The 19,137-nt window shown below is 30.0% G+C and overlaps 2 protein-coding genes across 3 annotated transcripts in view; one reads left to right on the forward strand and one right to left on the reverse strand.

Moving 5' to 3' along the window:
- The window catches only part of Rcd2 (Reduction in Cnn dots 2), a 496,295-nt gene that overhangs the window by 53,278 nt on the left and 423,880 nt on the right, over window positions 1-19,137 (forward strand). The gene's annotated exons all lie outside the window — the stretch shown is intronic.
- Window positions 1,231-19,137, reverse strand: part of LOC141401666 (uncharacterized) — a 41,077-nt gene continuing 23,170 nt past the window's right edge. The window contains exon 4 of the mRNA XM_073982005.1: window positions 1,231-1,331. Coding sequence (XP_073838106.1) covers window positions 1,231-1,331 — 101 coding nt within the window. The remainder of the gene's footprint in view (window positions 1,332-19,137) is intronic.

The raw sequence follows: 19,137 nt of genomic DNA on the forward strand, positions 1-19,137 counted from the left end.
GTCTTCTATGGAGAAAAGATGTTTTAGGGGTCTTCCAAAATTAGAATTTCTATTGACAGAAGACAGACAGAATATTTCTTAATGGATAGAAAATATTTTAAAATAGATTTTTTCTTCTTCTGTTATCCCTCACTCCCTGTGGAGCATTGGGCCTGAACCATCCTTTTATATCGAACTCTGTTGTGCGAAGTTTGACTGACGTCGTTCCATGAATAGTTTGCTGCTTGCAGTTCTGCGTCGATCGACCTTTTCCAATATGAAATAAATTATTTCATATAATTTATTTAAGATTTCTTATTCAATTTTCATTTTTTGTTATAAAATAAATTATAACATTTACCTTTCATACTTTTTAAATTAATTATTAAATTTAAATATTCGTCTCAGCCTCCTTTGCAACAATTGTTACTTTGTATTCTTTACAAAGTTATTTTCTGTTAAAACCAAGACGTGTTATTAATTTACAATTATTCTTTGTTTTAAAAAGGGGGAAATAAAAAAATATAAATAAATCGATAATTGACAATAAATATCTTTTCATCAATAAGTTATTTACCCCGTTATGTGGCGATTTGCAAGACAACTGAAACTTCCCACGTAATTGCATTTCTACCATAAAAAAAAAAAACCAACAAAAATGGCAAATCAATTAACAGCAGCTTTTGTAGCGATTTTTGCTGTTGTTTCACACGCTTACTCGCGCACACACACACTCCGTCATACATACTTTCATTTCAATAATAATTTATAAATGAGGCGCCTCCTAAATGACAGACTGTCTATGGAACAGACAAATGCGACAATAGACATTGACGACACGTCGTGGTACGATGCGCGTAGCTTCGTTGACACCCACTTCTATTTAATTAATGTCAGATAGAGACAAAAGAGACTAAATTACAACAACAAAAGCAGCAAATGATGGCACCTTGACAAGCCGCTATGGCTGGGTAGAGGGGGATGGTTAGTGGGATGACTGCCTGTTTGGCTGTCTGCCTGTGACTATTGGAATCAGATCAGTAGTGCATCCCCTGTATTGTTGCCGATATCAACATTTTTAATGGTTGACTTGCCTCAAGTTTGACACTGCCAATAATATTTTCCAATGCCGATGGCCATTTAGATGTCTTTGCCGAGAAGTCTAGATAAGCCATAATGGCCAGAAAATTATACAATTTGTATAATTTGTAGAGCTGGATGGGTTTTTTATTTTTTTTGGAAAATCTCCATTCATCCCAGCATCAGAGCATCATCCATGGCATGTTTATCACCCCCGCAAGTAGCACCAACAACAATTAACAATATCTCTTTAACGACATTTTGGCCAAGAGCTGGGAAAGACAAAAACAAAAACAACTGCCAATGAATTTATGGAGTGACAGATAGGAATTCATCGTCATCGTCTTCGGCCCATAAACAACTCCGATTAACCGAGATATGTGTGAGCAGAGGCACCATTAAACATAACATTTTATTTTCAAATTTAACTTTTTTGTTGCTTTCTTGTTCTTCTTCTTCTCCATTCTTTTAACAATAACTTATGTTAATGACATTCATGATAGCGCCGCGATAAAAAAAAAATTAACATAAACAGAACAAATGTTTGGTATTTTATTTTTTGACACAATGAAAAAAATGTTGCTGCTGATATTGAGAAGGCGGTGGAGGAAGAAGTGCGGGAGGGGGCAGTCCATTAAAATTACAGTAAGCTAGATAAAGTTACAAATGTTTAAATAATAAAGAAGACTTAAAGAATATTTAAAATATTTTTATAAAGAGAGACATTTATTAAAAAATACTGATCGTATTTCTCATTGGCACACTGAACAAAAATGTTTAACAACGCTTTTGGCTCCCAAGAGATTTAATTTTCCAAAGCCAAGAAAAAAACTAAAATATGTAATTTCACTGACTAAACAAATTTTTCCTCCAAAGTCAATGAACTTTTGTCATAAGTTTTTATTTCATATTTTTTTTTATTAAAAAAAAACTTTTTAATTACTGCTTCATAAACCTAACAACAATATTTTGCTGACCACAATTTTATTTTGTTTACAACAAAACCAAAAAAATCAACCTCTTTTTTGCTTTAATTTGTTGTTTGTGGGCAAATAAACCAAAGCGTCAAAATAATTAAAGAAACATGAGCGTAGCTTTGATTTTTTTTGTTCTTTTTAAATTGGCGATATATTAATGGACAAGTAGACGAAACAAAGGAATATCACTCTGGGGGTCTTCATGATTCCTTAACTTATCCCCCTTTAGATACCCACATGTACGTCTCTCAATATCGTGCCAATAAGAAAATATGGCTATAGGCAACAGTAACAACATTTTTCGCAAACAGCCATTAATGTTTTGTCAACTGCCAAAAAAAGAGAAACAACCGCCACTGGCGTTTGTTATTCTTGTTTCTTTTTCTTGTGTTTTGTTTATTGCAAAATCATTAAATAATTTTAAACAAAATAGCTTTTTATTTATGTGTGACAATAAATTATTTTATTTGTTGACATTTCAAATGCAATATACAAAATAAAATGATATGTATACATACATATATATTGCATATAATACATATCCTTTGCAGAAAATCTAAACAAATTATATGTGACCTCTACAAGGTCTTTTTCAACTTCAGAATGTTTCTGTCCATAGATCATTATAAAGTCTTCTGTCTATAAAATACCTTTATAAGATATTCTGTCCTTTGAAGACCTTAAGAACGCCTTCTGTGTTTAAAAGACCTTTTGGACGTTATCTGTCCTTTAAAAGATCTTCTGGTCAAAGTACACCTTAAGAAGGTATTCTGTCCATAGACGATCCTAAGAAGATCTTCTGTTCATAAAAGATCTTTAGTAAGCCTTTTGTCCATAGGATTCCCGTGGAAATGCGTATATCCCTTTCTGCCCCTAGAATAATTTTAGAAGGTCTTCTGTCCAGAGAAGGCCTTTGAGCCTTGAATTTTGAAACATTTTTATGGGGTGGATATTTGAAAAATTGTAACGAGTGGATTTTTTATAAAGTTTTAAGGCGTAGATTTTTTTTTAATTTTTAAGGCGGGGATTTGTTAAACATTTTAAGGGTTGGTTTTTTGGTAATATTTTTAAAATTTGATTTTTTTAAATTTTTGAGGCGTGGATTCTTTTAAAATGTTTAAGGCGTAATTTTTTTTGGGAATATTTTAGAAATTTAATTTAATTTTGTTTTTTTTTAATTTTTGAGGCGTGGATTTTTTAAATATTTTTAAGGCGTAGATTTTTTTGGGAATATTTTAGAATATTTCAAGGCGTGGATTATTTAAATATTTTTAAGGCGCAGATTTTTTTTGGAATATTTTAGAATATATCAAGGCGTGCATTTTTTAAATTTTTTTAAGGGGTAGATTTTTTGGAATTATTTTTTTTTAATTTTTTTGAGGCGTGCACTTTTAAATTTTTTGAGGCGTGCACTTTTGAATATTTTTAAGGCGTAGACTTTTTTAAGTTGTGGATTTTTGAAAAAATTGTAATGAGTGGATTTTTTTATAAAATTTTAGTTCGAAGATTTTTTTTTTTAATTTTAGGGCGGGATTTGTTAAACATTTTTAAGGGTTGGTTTTTTTTTGGTAATATTTTTAAAATTTGATTTTTTAAAATTTTTGAGGCGTGGATTCTATTAAAATTTTTAAGGCGTAGATGCTTTTGGGAATATTTTAGAAATTTTAATATTGGGAATATTTTTAAATTTTTATTTATTTATTTTTTTTTTTTGTTATAATTTTTGAGGCGTAGATTTGTTACAAATTTTTAAGGTGTTGATTTTTTTTCGGGAATTTTTTTTAAATTGGTTTTTGCTAATTTTTTGAGGCTTGGATTGTTTTAAAATTTTTAAGGCGTAGATTTTTTGGAAATATTATTTTTTTTAATTTTTAAGGCGTAAGAAACCTGTTGCTTTTCTCAGTAAAGTAAGAATTTTTCGTGTTAGTACGATTTTACATTTGTTAATATGTGTTATTTTTAGTATTTCCCTGAAGATGACTGCAGATTGCAGCCGAAATATTGGAAAATAAAGAAAATAATAAAATATACCAATTCTTTTATTGACCTTAAGCCGAAATAAACCAAACAAAGGCGTAATTTTTTTTAATTCTTAAGCGTGGATTTTTTTTAACTTTTAAGGCGGGCATTTTTTAAATATTGTTAAGGCGTAATATTTTTTGGGGATATTTTAATTTTTGAGGCGTGCATTTTTTAAATATATTTAAGACGTAGAATTTTTTTTGGAAATGTTTTTAAAAAATTATTTTTTTTTTTAATTTTTGAGGCGTAGATTTGTTACAAATTTTTAAGGTCTTGATTTTTTGAATTTTTTTTTTAAATTTGATTTTTTTTTTTAATTTTTGAGGCGTGGATTCTTTTAAAACTGTTAATGCATAGATTTTTTGGGAATATTAATTTTTTTTAATTTTATGAAACTTGCATTTTTTAAGGCGTTTTTTTTCAAATTCTTTTTTTAATTTTTTAATTTTTAAGGCGTGAGTTTTTTAAATATTGTTAAGGCGTATTTTTTGGGAATATTTTATTTTTTTTTTTTAATTTTTTTCAGGCTTACATTTTTTAAGAATTTTTAAGGCGTCGATTTTTTTAAAAAGATTTAAGGCGTAGATTCTTCCAAAATTATTATGTCGCGGATTTTATAAAAAAAACAAGTAAAAAAGTATCAGTCGGCTTTGCCGACAGAGATATACCCTCAGCCTATGTGAATTGGAACTTTCATCTACGGACAGATCGAATGTACATATTTAGGGTCTTTTCAGAATTTTGTGACACTTTTTGGACATTTGAACTTGCCGACAAAAATGTGGATTAGGATTAAAGTTCAAAATTTTTTCGGAGGAGGGAATGGACCGACGTTGTGCATTACGGAAGTGGATCTTATTTTGAGAGTCATATCTTTTCGATAGATATCGCGCTGTATGGCTGTACTCATTGGTATAATTTTCCAAAAGATCTCTGAACAGACCCTAAACTGCACTTGGACACAAATGTTGAACTTTTGTGGGGGTGGTATCCTAAGGAGGGCACCGATATGGGCCATTTTAGAAGTTAAACTAAATTTGGACAAGATATGACGAAGGCCAAGTTTTGGACCAACTCGGTCTATCAGTTCGAGAGTTATTGTGCTCTCCTAGGGGTTTTTAAATCTTTCGGGCTATCTTCTCAAGAAGTATGGACTTGCCCCTAAAAAGCCTTTACTGTCGTAATTGAGGCAGCGAATGCAAGTTGTTTCCACAAAAATCAAAGTGATTCGATAGCAGGTCTTAAAGTGAACTTATCCGAAATTTTGTGTGGGAGGTACCGGATGGAGTGGACAAATATAGTCCGTATTTGAACCTGATCTATATCTGGTAGATATATTAGGATATGTAAAGTATAGACCAATTCGGCCACTCCCTTCAAGAGTTACCGTACGAACAAATTTTCCGAACATTTTTGAACTTTTGTGGGGGAGGTACCTGAAGGAGTGGGCCGATATGGCTTATCTTCAGACTTAAACTATGTTTGGACAAAATATTACTAAGGTCCAATTTTGGACCGAATCGGCAGATCCGTTCGAGAGTTATCGTGCGCTCCAACCACCTCACGCAGTGTCATAGGGGTTTTTTTGTAACTTTCAGGCTATTTTCTCAGGCAGTGTAGACTTGCCCCTAATGAAACTTGTACCATCGTATGGGGGGCAGAGAATACAAGTTGCTGAAACAAAAATCAAAGCGATTCGAGAGCAGGTCCTAAACTGAACTTATCCCAAATTTTGTGTGGGAGGTACCCGAAGGAGTGGACCGATTGAGTCCATATTGAAACCTTATTTAAGTCTGGTACACATTTCACGATGGGCAAAGTATGGACAAAATCGGTTACTCCCTTTAAGAGTTATGTTGTGCAGAAATTTTCCGAACATTTTTGAACTTTTGTGGGGGAGGTACCGGAAGAAGTGGACCGATATAGCCCATCTTCGAACTTAAACTAAGTTTGGGTAAAATATTACGAAAGCCAAAATTTGAACCGAATCGGTTTATCCGTTCGAGAGTTATCGTGCGCTCCAGGCAGCCAGACAGACAGACAGACGGACGGACATTGCTCAATCGACTCCAAATTGTCTGAAACACATTTCGTCCAAACATACTTGGGGTCTAAAACCATTACTTCGATGAGGCACATTTTGCCCGTATGAAAGTGTATATACCCTCGTTAGCATAAATGCTGAGGGTATAATTAAGTCGCAGATTTTTTGGGAATAATTTAAACATGGTTTTTTTTAAATTTTTTAAATTTTTTAAGGTGTATATTTTTTGGGAATATTTTTTTAAAATTGTATTTTTTTAATTTGTTGATAAGTGATTTTTTATAAATTTTTTAAGGCGTAGCTATTTGGGAATATTTTTGAATTTAATTTTTTCATTTAATATTTGATGCATTTTGGTTTTTTAAATTTAATTTTTTTGAGTCGTGATTTCTTTAATGCTTTTTTAAGGCATAGATTTTTTGGATTATTTTTTACATTTTTTGATAAGTGATTTTTTTAAATTTTTACGGTTTAGATTTTTTGGAAATATTTTTTTTTTAATTTCTTGAGGCTTGCATATTTTAAATATTTTTAAGGCATACATTTTTTTTTTTAATTCTTAAGGCGTAGATTTTTTTTTTATTTTTAAGGCGTGAATTTTTTTAATATTGTTAAGGCGTAATATTTTTTGGGAATATTGTATTTTTTTTAATTTTTCAGGCGTACATTTTTTAAGTAGTTTTAACGCGTCGATTTTTTTAATTTTTAAGGCGTATATTTCTTTTAAATTTGTTTAAGGCATAGATTTTTTAAAAATATTTAAGGCGTAGATTCTTCTAAAATTATTATATCGTGGATTTTTTAAAAAAATTAAGTCGTAGATTTTTTTGGGAATAGTTTAAAAATTGTAATTTTTAAATTTTTTTATACGTGATTTTTTTAAATATATTAAGGTGTATATTTTTTGGGAATATTTTAAAAATTGTTTTTTTTTTTTTAATTTGTTGATAAGTGATTTTTTTTAATTCTTTAAGGCGTACCTTTTTCTGGGAATATTTTTGAATTTTATTTTTTATTTAGTTTTTGATGAATAGATTTTATAAAAAAATGTAAGGCATAGGTTTTTTTGGGAGTATTCTAACAATTTTTTTTTATTATTTCTTGAGGCGTAGATTTTTTGGGAATATTTTTTAAATTGAATATTGAATATTTTAATTTTTTTAATTTTTGGTTCATGGATTTTATAAAAAAATTAAGCGTAGATTTTTAGGGTATTTTTTTCAATTTTTATTTTTTTTTTAATTTTTTTGGGACGTGGGTTTTTTAAAATTTTAAGCCGAAGTTTTTTTTTGTGAATATTATTAAAATTTAATTTGTTCTTATTTTTTTTTTAAAGTCGTGCATTTTTTAAAATTTTTAATACTTAGAATTTTATTTTTTATCCAATTTTTGGGGCGTGGATTTTTAAAAACTTTTAAGGCGTAGATTTTTTTTAAATTTATAAGGTGTGAATTTTTTTAAATATTTTTAAGGCGAAAATTTTTTGGAAATATTTTAATTTTTTAATTTTTTGGGGCGTGCATTTTTTAAATATTTTTTAGACTAAATTTTTTTTATTTTTAAGGCATAGATTTTTTTATTCTAAGGCATAGATTTTTTTTAATATTTTTTAATTTAATAGTTTTAAAAAATTTGAAGGCGTATATTTTCTATTTTTAATTTTTAAGGCGTAGATTTTTTTAAATTTATAAGGTGTGAATTTTTTTTAAATATTCTTAAGGCGAAGATTTTTTGGGAATATTATTCAAATTTTAATTTTTTTGAGACGAGGATTTTCTTAAATTTTTTAAGCGTAGATTTTTTTGGGAATATTATTAAATGTTAATTTGTTCTTAATTTTTTTAAAGGCATGCATTTTTTTAAATTTTTAATATTTTAGAATTGTATTTTTTATCCAATTTTTGAGGAGTGGATTTTTAAAGAGTTTTAAACCGTAGATTTTCTTTTTTTAATTTTTAAGGCGTAGATTTTTTTTAAATGTATAAGGTGTGGAATTATTTAAATATTTTTAAGGCGAAGGTTCCTTGGGAATATTTTAATTTTTTTTTTTAATTTTTGGGGCGTGCATTTTCTAAATAAGGCGAAGGTTCCTTGGGAATATTTTAATTTTTTTTTTTAATTTTTTGGGGCGTGCATTTTCTAAATATTTTTAAGCTTATTTTTTAATTTTAAGGCATAGATTTTTTTCTAATTTTAGGCGTAAATTTTTCGGAAATATTTTTAAAATTGTAATTTTTTGGACGTGGATTTTTTAATGCGTGGATTTTTTGGGAATATTACCACCATAATATGGAGGGTTTTAATATTTTTTAATTTAATATTTTTAAAAACTTTGAAGGCGTATATTTTCATTTTTACATTTTTAAGTCGTAGATTTTGTTAAATGTATAGTGGATTTCTTTAAATATTTTTAAGGCGAAGATTTTTTGGTAACATTTTAATATTTTTTTTTTAATTTTTTGGGGCGTGCATTTTTTAAATATTTTTAAGGCGTATATTTGTGTCCAATTTATAAGGCGTAGTTTTTTAAAAACTTGTAAGGCGTAGATTTTTGGAAATATTTTTAAAAATTTGTTAGGCGTAGATTTTTTGGAAATGTTTTTAAAATTTTAATTTTTTTGGACGTGGATTTTTTAATGCGTAGATTTTTTTGGAAATAGTTTTAAAAATTTTTAAGGTGTAGATTTTTAGAAATATTTTTAAAATATTAATTTTTGGACGTGGATTTTTTAATTCATAGATTTTTTTTGGGAATATTATTACAATTTTATAATACCCTCCACCATAATATAGAGGGTTTTAACATTTTTTAATTTAATATTTTTAAAAACTTTGAAGGAGTATATTTTCTTTTTTAAAATTTTAAGGCGTAGATTTTTTTAAATTTATAAGATTTTTTGGGAATATTTTTAAAATTTTAATTTTTTTGAGATGTGGATTTTCTTAAATTTTTCAAGGCGTAGATTTTTTTGGAAATATTATTAAAATTTAATTTGTTCTTAATTTTTATTAAAGACGTGCAATTTTTAAAATTTTTGATATTTTAGAATTTTATTTTTTATCCAATTTTTGGGCCGTGGAATTTTAAAAAGTTTTAAAGTGTAGATTTTCTTTTATTAATTTTCAAAGCGTAGATTTTTTAAATATATAAGGTGTGGATTTTTTTAATATTGGCTTAAATGTCGTTTATGGGCACCTCTCGCATCGGGCTGAAATTTTTACAGTAGATAGTCCTTGGCATCCTGAATACAACGATATATAATTTTTCGGGTGGAAGTTTATCCTTCCCGAGATATGGGTCTTGACATTTTACAATTCTAACGTGAGCAATATGGGCATCGTTTTAAAGCTTATGGAGAGTACTTTTATGTACGCGACCTATTTTTACACCTGTTTATAGGAGAATGTATTAAATCCCTGTTCAAAGCCGGCTACTTAGGAAACTTTAAATTTACAAGAAAGTTTTGTTTTCGTAGCCCACTTTTGTCATTGTCCATAGGAGAAAGTCTTAAATCCCCGGCCGAAGGCAGGCTACTTGGGAACACTTTCAATTTAAAAGAGAGTTTTGATCGCGTAGACAACTTTTGTCCCTGTCCATAGGAGAAACTCTTAAATCCCCGGCCGAAGGCCGGCTACTTAAGAACACTTTCAATTTAAAAAAGAGTTTTGATCGTGTAGCCCAATAATAATTTAATAAATTATTATTAGAAAATCTAATTACCATTATTAATTACTGGCGGCATTGGAAAGTACTCTTCGTGAGCTTTAAAACGAGTCCCATATTGCATAGGTTTTGAAAATAATGGTGATAAAAGTAAAAAAGTCAAGACCCATATCTCGGGAAGTACAGCCTCCACTCTCCGTGGGAAATTTATTTGGAAAATCCACGTTTTGTTTTCTGAGAACACCTCAAAAATTTGTTAAAAAATCAGAACTCCTTAGAAACTTTATTAAAAATCCACGTTGTGTGGAAAGAAGATACCTAAAAAATTGCTTCAAAAATGTGAACTCCTTAGAATATTTATTTAACAAATCCTCGTTTCGTGATCCGAGAACTCCTCAACAAAGTTTAATCCACGTTTTGTAAACTGGGAACTACTCAATTTTTTAAGTTCAAGTTTTGTGAACTGAGAGCTCCTCATCATTTTTATCAATCCACGTTTTGCGACCTGGGAACTCCTCAGAATATTTATTTAAAAAATCCAGATTTGGTGGTCTAAGAATTCTTCAGATTTTTTTTTTAAATCCACGTTTTTTACTTGAGAACTCCTCAGAATTTTTTAATCCGCAGTTTGTGGCCGGTGAACTTTTTAGAATATTAAAATCCACGTTTTGTGACCTGAGAACTTCTCAGAAAGTTTATTTAAAAAATCCAAATTTGGTGGTCTGAGAATTTTTCGGACTTTTTTTAAATCCATGTTTTTTATCTGAAAACTCCTCAGATTTCTTTTTAATCCAAGTTTTTTTTTACTTCAGAACTCCTCAGAATTTTTTTGGTGGCATGTGAACTCCTCCGAATTTTGTAATCCACGTTTTGTGACCTGAGATCTCCTCAGAAAATTTATGTAAAAAATCCAAATTTTTCGGATTTTTTTTAAATCCATGCTTTTTATCTGAGAACTCCTTAGATTATATTTAATCCAAGTTTTGTGGCCTAAGAACTTCTTAGATTTTTTAAATCCACGTTTTATGGCCTCAGGATTCTTTAAAATTTTTGTTTAGAATATTCACGGTTTATGTCCTAGGTTTATGTCCACGTTCCAAAAAAATTATTTAAGTTTTGTGGCCTGTAGAAAAAATATTTAATTGGCCTATAGAATATCGTTAGAAGTTTTTGCGAAAAAAAAAAACACTCCTGGAAAGGTACTATATAATCTATTCTATATAATCTATTCTTAACAATCTACATTTTATGGTCTTGTTTGGACCTTGAAAAGCGTACTAAAACACACACATACACTTTATGTGGTCGTGTCCCCCCACTCCATCTGCCTAACGCGGTTTGTCATTTCATGATGATTTAAAAATATATTTATAATTTTGTTAATGTTTTTATTTACTTTTGTTTTGCCATCAATTTCCCATTTGTCAATTGAACTTTCGTTTTTCTTACCTTGTGGGGGTCTTACATATTTTCTTTGTTTTTGTTTTTGGCTCGTGTCTAAACCTGGCAATATTTGTTTATTATTTTTTCTGATTTTGTTTTGTTTATTTAACGTTTATCTATTTTACCAATTTTTTTCTTTTTTTTTTATTTCATTTGAAAAATATTGGCATTGTTGTTGTTAAAAATTGTTGGCTTTTATTTGTTTGCAAATAAGAAGAAAAAAAAACGAAAAATAAAAACAAAATACACGAAAATTTCACCTTTAAATTTCATGGCATTTGAAAAATTGCTTTAATTGTTATTTTTAGAGTTTACGTCTGATTTGAAGGAATTTCATCTTTTTTTTTTTTTTTGTTTGAGCAGACATTTTCATACATACATGTACATGTATGTTTGCAGAGAAATGGGCCAAAACAAGACCAAAACAAAACTAGGAAAACAACAATTTTTATTACGTTTTTAGTTCACATGCACTTGTTGGTTGCTTGGCGGAGGTGTTGTTGCTGTTTTTTGGTAGATAAATAACTATTTAAATGACTTATGAAAGATAGCACATAAATTGTTCAACTAATCAAGCAACAACAAAGAAATGCATTAAAGCAATTGAAAATAAATTTCGGTATTTCATTCATTGCAAGTGTTTTGGGAAAATTTTGCTCTGGGAAATTTCATTCAAAAAACCATTTAAATTTATTTTTGTTAACAAGCAAATTTACTTGTGGTATTCGGTGCAAATGATATTGTTTATTATTGTTGTTTTTTGAAAACAGAAATTTCCTGTTCCACTTCTTTAATGAATTTCAGAAACGTTTTGTTTATGAAAGGCAACGTCATAGCTATGACGTATTTAACCTTGCAAACAATTTCACAATAATTTGAAAAGCCGCACGTAACTCATGAAATATTTGTGCGTGAAAAATACGCACTTGAGGGAATCAATAATTGTACTGCCACAGAAGAAGAAAATAATTTTTAATCTACTTTTTAGCTTAAGAAATTTATATAAAAATCCAAGTTTTGTTAGTAAGCCAAAGGCCACAAAACGTGGATTTTTTATATAAATTTTCTGAGGAAACCAAAGGCCACAAAACCTGGATTTTTTAAATAAATTTTCTGACGAAACCAAAGGCCACAAAACGTGGATTTTTTAAATAAATTTTCTGACGAAACCAAAGGGCACAAAACGTGGATTTTTTAAATAAATTTTCTTACGAAACCAAAGGGCACAAAACGTGGATTTTTTAAATAAATTTTCTGACGAAACCAAAGGGCACAAAACGTGGATTTTTTAAATAAATTTTCTGAGGAAACCAAAGGGCACAAAACGTGGATTTTTTAAATAAATTTTCTGACGAAACCAAAGGGCACAAAACGTGGATTTTTTAAATAAATTTTCTGACGAAACCAAAGGGCACAAAACGTGGATTTTTTAAATAAATTTTCTGAGGAAACCAAAGGGCACAAAACGTGGATTTTTTAAATAAATTTTCTGAGGAAACCAAAGGGCACAAAACGTGGATTTTTTAAATAAATTTTCTGAGGAAACCAAAGGGCACAAAACGTGGATTTTTTAAATAAATTTTCTGAGGAAACCAAAGGGCACAAAACGTGGATTTTTTAAATAAATTTTCTGAGGAAACCAAAGGGCACAAAACGTGGATTTTTTAAATAAATTTTCTGAGGAAACCAAAGGGCACAAAACGTGGATTTTTAAATAAATTTTCTGAGGAAACCAAAGGGCACAAAACGTGGATTTTTTAAATAAATTTTCTGAGGAAACCAAAGGGCACAAAACGTGGATTTTTTAAATAAATTTTCTGAGGAAACCAAAGGGCACAAAACGTGGATTTTTTAAATAAATTTTCTGAGGAAACCAAAGGGCACAAAACGTGGATTTTTTAAATAAATTTTCTGAGGAAACCAAAGGGCACAAAACGTGGATTTTTTAAATAAATTTTCTGAGGAAACCAAAGGGCACAAAACGTGGATTTTTTAAATAAATTTTCTGAGGAAACCAAAGGGCACAAAACGTGGATTTTTTAAATAAATTTTCTGAGGGAACCAAAGTGGATTTTAAAAATTTAGCTCTGAATTTTTATTTAAAAAAAAAAATTTATTTACAAAATCCACGTTTTGTGGCTGAAGGTTAGCTCAGAAAATTTATTTAAAAAATCCACGTTTTGTGGCTGAAGGTTAGCTCAGAAAATTTATTTAAAAAATCCACGTTTTGTGGCTGAAGGTTAGCTCAGAAAATTTATTTAAAAAATCCACGTTTTGTGGCTGAAGGTTAGCTCAGAAAATTTATTTAAAAAATCCACGTTTTGTGGCTGAAGGTTAGCTCAGAAAATTTATTTAAAAAATCCACGTTTTGTGGCTGAAGGTTAGCTCAGAAAATTTATTTAAAAAATCCACGTTTTGTGGCTGAAGGTTAGCTCAGAAAATTTATTTAAAAAATCCACGTTTTGTGGCTGAAGGTTAGCTCAGAAAATTTATTTAAAAAATCCACGTTTTGTGGCTGAAGGTTAGCTCAGAAAATTTATTTAAAAAATCCACGTTTTGTGGCTGAAGGTTAGCTCAGAAAATTTATTTAAAAAATCCACGTTTTGTGGCTGAAGGTTAGCTCAGAAAATTTATTTCAAAAATCCACGTTTTGTGGCTGAAGGTTAGCTCAGAAAATTTATTTAAAAAATCCACGTTTTGTGGCTGAAGGTTAGCTCAGAAAATTTATTTAAAAAATCCACGTTTTGTGGCTGAAGGTTAGCTCAGAAAATTTATTTAAAAAATCCACGTTTTGTGGCTGAAGGTTAGCTCAGAAAATTTATTTAAAAAATCCACGTTTTGTGGCTGAAGGTTAGCTCAGAAAATTTATTTAAAAAATCCACGTTTTGTGGCTGAAGGTTAGCTCAGCAAATTTATTTAAAAAATCCACGTTTTGTGGCTGAAGGTTAGCTCAGAAAATTTATTTAAAAAATCCACGTTTTGTGGCTGAAGGTTAGCTCAGAAAATTTATTTAAAAAATCCACGTTTTGTGGCTGAAGGTTAGCTCAGAAAATTTATTTAAAAAATCCACGTTTTGTGGCTGAAGGTTAGCTCAGAAAATTTATTTAAAAAATCCACGTTTTGTGGCTGAAGGTTAGCTCAGAAAATGTATTTAAAAAATCCACGTTTTGTGGCTGAAGGTTAGCTCAGAAAATTTATTTAAAAAATCCACGTTTTGTGGTTGAAGGTTAGCTCAGAAAATTTATTTAAAAAATCCACGTTTTGTGGCTGAAGGTTAGCTCAGAAAATTTATTTAAAAAATCCACGTTTTGTGGCTGAAGGTTAGCTCAGAAAATTTATTTAAAAAATCCACGTTTTATGGCTGAAGGTTAGCTCAGAAAATTTATTTAAAAAATCCACGTTTTGTGGCTGAAGGTTAGCTCAGAAAATTTATTTAAAAAATCCACGTTTTGTGGCTGAAGGTTAGCTCAGAAAATTTATTTAAAAAATCCACGTTTTGTGGCTGAAGGTTAGCTCAGAAAATTTATTTAAAAAATCCACGTTTTGTGGCTGAAGGTTAGCTCAGAAAATTTATTTAAAAAATCCACGTTTTGTGGCTGAAGGTTAGCTCAGAAAATTTATTTAAAAAAATCCACGTTTTGTGGCTGAAGGTTAGCTCAGAAAATTTATTTAAAAAATCCACGTTTTGTGGCTGAAGGTTAGCTCAGAAAATTTATTTAAAAAATCCACGTTTTGTGGCTGAAGGTTAGCTCAGAAAATTTATTTAAAAAATCCACGTTTTGTGGCTGAAGGTTAGCTCAGAAAATTTATTTAAAAAATCCACGTTTTGTGGCTGAAGGTTAGTTCAGAAAATTTATTTAAAAAATCCACGTTTTGTGGCTGAAGGTTAGCTCAGAAAATTTATTTAAAAAATCCACGTTTTGGGCTGAAGGTTAGCTCAGAAAATTTATTTAAAAAATCCACGTTTTGTGGCCTTAGGTCAGCTCAGAAAATTTATTTAAAAAATCCACGTTTTGTGGCCTTAGGTTAGCTCAAGAAATTTATTTAAAAAATCCACGTTTTGTGGCCTTTAGTTAGCTCAGAAAATTTATTTAAAAAAACACGTTTTGTGGCCTCAGGTTAGCTCAGAAAATTTATTTTAAAAATCCACGTTTTGTGGCTGAAGGTTAGCTCAGAAAATTTATTTAAAAAAACACGTTTTGTGGCCTTAGGTCAGATGAAGAAATTTATTTAAAAAATCCACGTTTTGTGTCATTTGGTTTGCTCAGAAAAATTTATTTAAAAATTTCACGTTTTGTGGCCTTAGGTCAGCTCAAGAAAGTTATTTAAAAAATCCACGTTTTGTGGCCTTAGGTCAGCTCAAGAAATTTATTTAAAAAATCCACATTTGGTTTGCTTAGGAAATGTATTTAAAAAATCCAAGTTTTGTGGCGTTGGGTCAGCTCAGAAAATTTATTTTAAAAATCCAAGTTTTGTGGCGTTGGGTCAGCTCAGAAAATTTATTTAAAAAATCTACGTTTTGTGGCTGAAGGTTAGCTCAGAAAATTTATTTAAAAAATCCACGTTTTGTGGCGTTGGGTCAGCTCAGAAAATTTATTTAAAAAATCCACGTTTTGTGGCTGAAGGTTAGCTCAGAAAATTTATTTAAAAAATCCACGTTTTGTGGCTGAAGGTTAGCTCAGAAAATTTATTTAAAAAATCCACGTTTTGTGGCTGAAGGTTAGCTCAGAAAATTTATTTAAAAAATCCACGTTTTGTGGCTGAAGGTTAGCTCAGAAAATTTATTTAAAAAATCCACGTTTTGTGGCTGAAGGTTAGCTCAGAAAATTTATTTAAAAAATCCACGTTTTGTGGCTGAAGGTTAGCTCAAAAAATTTATTTAAAAAATCCACGTTTTGTGGCGTTGGGTCAGCTCAGAAAATTTATTTAAAAAATCCACGTTTTGTGGCTGAAGGTTAGCTCAAGAAATTTATTTAAAAAATCCACGTCTTGTGGCCTTAGGTCGGCTCAAGAAATTTATTTAAAAAATCCACGTTTTGTGGCCTTAGGTCGGCTCAAGAAATTTATTTAAAAAATCCACGTTTTGTGGCCTTAGGTCGGCTCAAGAAATTTATTTAAAAAATCCACGTTTTGTGGCCTTAGGTCGGCTCAAAAAATTTATTTAAAAAATCCACGTTTTGTGGCCTTAGGTCGGCACGTTTTGTGGCCTTAGGTCGGCTCAAGAAATTTATTTAAAAAATCCACGTTTTGTGGCCTTAGGTCGGCTCAAGAAATTTATTTAAAAAATCCACGTTTTGCGGCCTTAAGTCGGCTCAAGAAATTTATTTAAAAATCCACGTTTTGTGGCCGTAGGTCGGCTCAAGAAATTTATTTAAAAAATCCACGTTTTGTGGCCGTAGGTCGGCTCAAGAAATTTATTTAAAAAATCCACGTTTTGTGGCCTTAGGTCGGCTCAAGAAATTTATTTAAAAAATCCACGTTTTGTGGCCGTAGGTCGGCTCAAGAAATTTATTTAAAAAATCCACGTTTTGTGGCCTTAGGTCGGCTCAAGAAATTTATTTAAAAAATCCACGTTTTGTGGCCTTAGGTCGGCTCAAGAAATTTATTTAAAAAATCCACGTTTTGTGGCCTTAGGTCGGCTCAAGAAATTTATTTAATAAATCCACGTTTTGTGGCTTTTGGTTTGCTCAGAAAATTTATTTAAAAAATCCACGTTTTGTGGCTGAAGGTTAGCTCAGAAAATTTATTTAAAAAATCCACGTTTTGTGGCTTTTGGTTTGCTCAGAAAATTTATTTAAAAAATCCACGTTTTGTGGCTGAAGGTTAGCTCAGAAAATTTATTTAAAAAATCCACGTTTTGTGGCTGAAGGTTAGCTCAGAAAATTTATTTAAAAAATCCACGTTTTGTGGCTTTTGGTTTGCTCAGAAAATTTATTTAAAAAATCCACGTTTTGTGGCTTTTGGTTTGCTCAGAAAATTTATTTAAAAAATCCACGTTTTGTGGCTTTTGGTTTGCTCAGAAAATTTATCTAAAAAATCCACGTTTTGTGGCTTTTGGTTTGCTCAGAAAATTTATTTAAAAAATCCACGTTTTGTGGCTTTTGGTTTGCTCAGAAAATTTATTTAAAAAATCCACGTTTTGTGGCTTTTGGTTTGCTCAGAAAATTTATTTAAAAAATCCACGTTTTGTGGCTTTTGGTTTGCTCAGAAAATTTATTTAAAAAATCCACGTTTTGTGGCTGAAGGTTAGCTCAGAAAATTTATTTAAAAAATCCACGTTTTGTGGCTTTTGGTTTGCTCAGAAAATTTATTTAAAAAATCCACGTTTTGTGGCTGAAGGTTAGCTCAGAAAATTTATTTAAAAAATCCACGTTTTGTGACTTTTGGTTTGCTCAGAAAATTTATTTAAAAAATCCACGTTTTGTGGCTGAAGGTTAGCTCAGAAAACTTATTTAAAAAATCCACGTTTTGTGGCTTTTGGTTTGCTCAGAAAATTTTTTTAAAAAATCCACGTTTTGTGGCTGAAGGTTAGCTCAGAAAATTTATTTAAAAAATCCACGTTTTGTGGCTTTTGGTTTGCTCAGAAAATTTATTTAAAAAATCCACGTTTTGTGGCTTTTGGTTTGCTCAGAAAATTTATTTAAAAAATCCACGTTTTGTGGCTTTTGGTTTGCTCAGAAAATTTATTTAAAAAATCCACGTTTTGTGGCTGAAGGTTAGCTCAGAAAATTTATTTAAAAAATCCACGTTTTGTGGCTGAAGGTTAGCTCAGAAAATTTATTTAAAAAATCCACGTTTTGTGGCCTTAGGTTAGGTCAGAAAATTTATTTAAAAATCCACGCTTTGTGGCTTTTGGTTTGCTCAGAAAATTTATTTAAACAATCCACGTTTTGTGGCTTTTGGTTTGCTTAGAAAATTTATTTAAAAAATCCACGTTTTGTGTCTGTTGGTTTGCTTAGAAAATTTATTTAAAAAATCCACGTTTTGTGGCCTTTGGTTTGCTCAGAAAATTTATTTAAAAAATCCACGTTTTGTGGCTTTTGGTTTGCTCAGAAAATTTATTTAAAAAATCCACGTTTTATGGCTTTTGGTTTGCTCAGAAAATTTATTTAAAAAATCCACGTTTTGTGGTCTTAGGTCTGCTCAGAAAATTTATTTAAAAAATCCACGTTTTGTGGCCTTGGTTTAGATCTGAAAATGTATTTAAATATCCAAGTTTTGTAGCTTTAGGTCAGCTCAATAAATTTATTTAAAAAATCCATTTTTTTGTATTTCTTTTTCTGCCATGTCATGAAAAAGCTCCATAACTAATTTCAAAAATTTATTTCTGGTAATTTAAAATCTGGGCGTGATAAATTTCTAAAAGAAAATAAAAAAACAACCCAAAAAACAATGAGTTTGCAATGAAAAGAAACTAAACTAATTTCGGAACAAACCAAATGGCAACAAAAAAAAAAAAAACTTAAGGTAAATGGCCTCAGGCTAGGTTTCTAATGACGGTCTAGAGCAAAGGTTGGTCCAAACAAAAAGAAAAAAAACTCCACCCCATAAGCAAAAAAGAAGCTGTGCTTAAGCTCATTTAGCTTACCTTATATTTTTGTTGTTGCTGCTGTGATTACATTACTTTAAAAGTTTCTTTATTTAAGGCAAACTCCAACTTCCCTCCTACTGTGTCTAATTTTTTTACGGAAATTACAATTCTTCTTTTATTTGAAAATTTATTTATGTTACTTTTTTATTACCTCTATTGTTGTTGTGGTGGCTTTTGTGATAGTTATCTTTGATTCTTGTTTTTCAGTAATTTAAATTGATTTATTTGCCAAAACAAACTTTGGGCTAATTTGTTTAATCTCAGCATTAAAAAGAGTGGACTAAAGGCACGACCACCACCACCATCGCCATCTTGGTAAGGGGTCCCATAAATAAAG

This window comes from Musca autumnalis, unplaced genomic scaffold (assembly GCF_047663935.1).
Source record: "Musca autumnalis isolate F117 unplaced genomic scaffold, ASM4766393v1 scaffold_4, whole genome shotgun sequence".
Classification (NCBI taxonomy): domain Eukaryota; kingdom Metazoa; phylum Arthropoda; class Insecta; order Diptera; family Muscidae; genus Musca; species Musca autumnalis.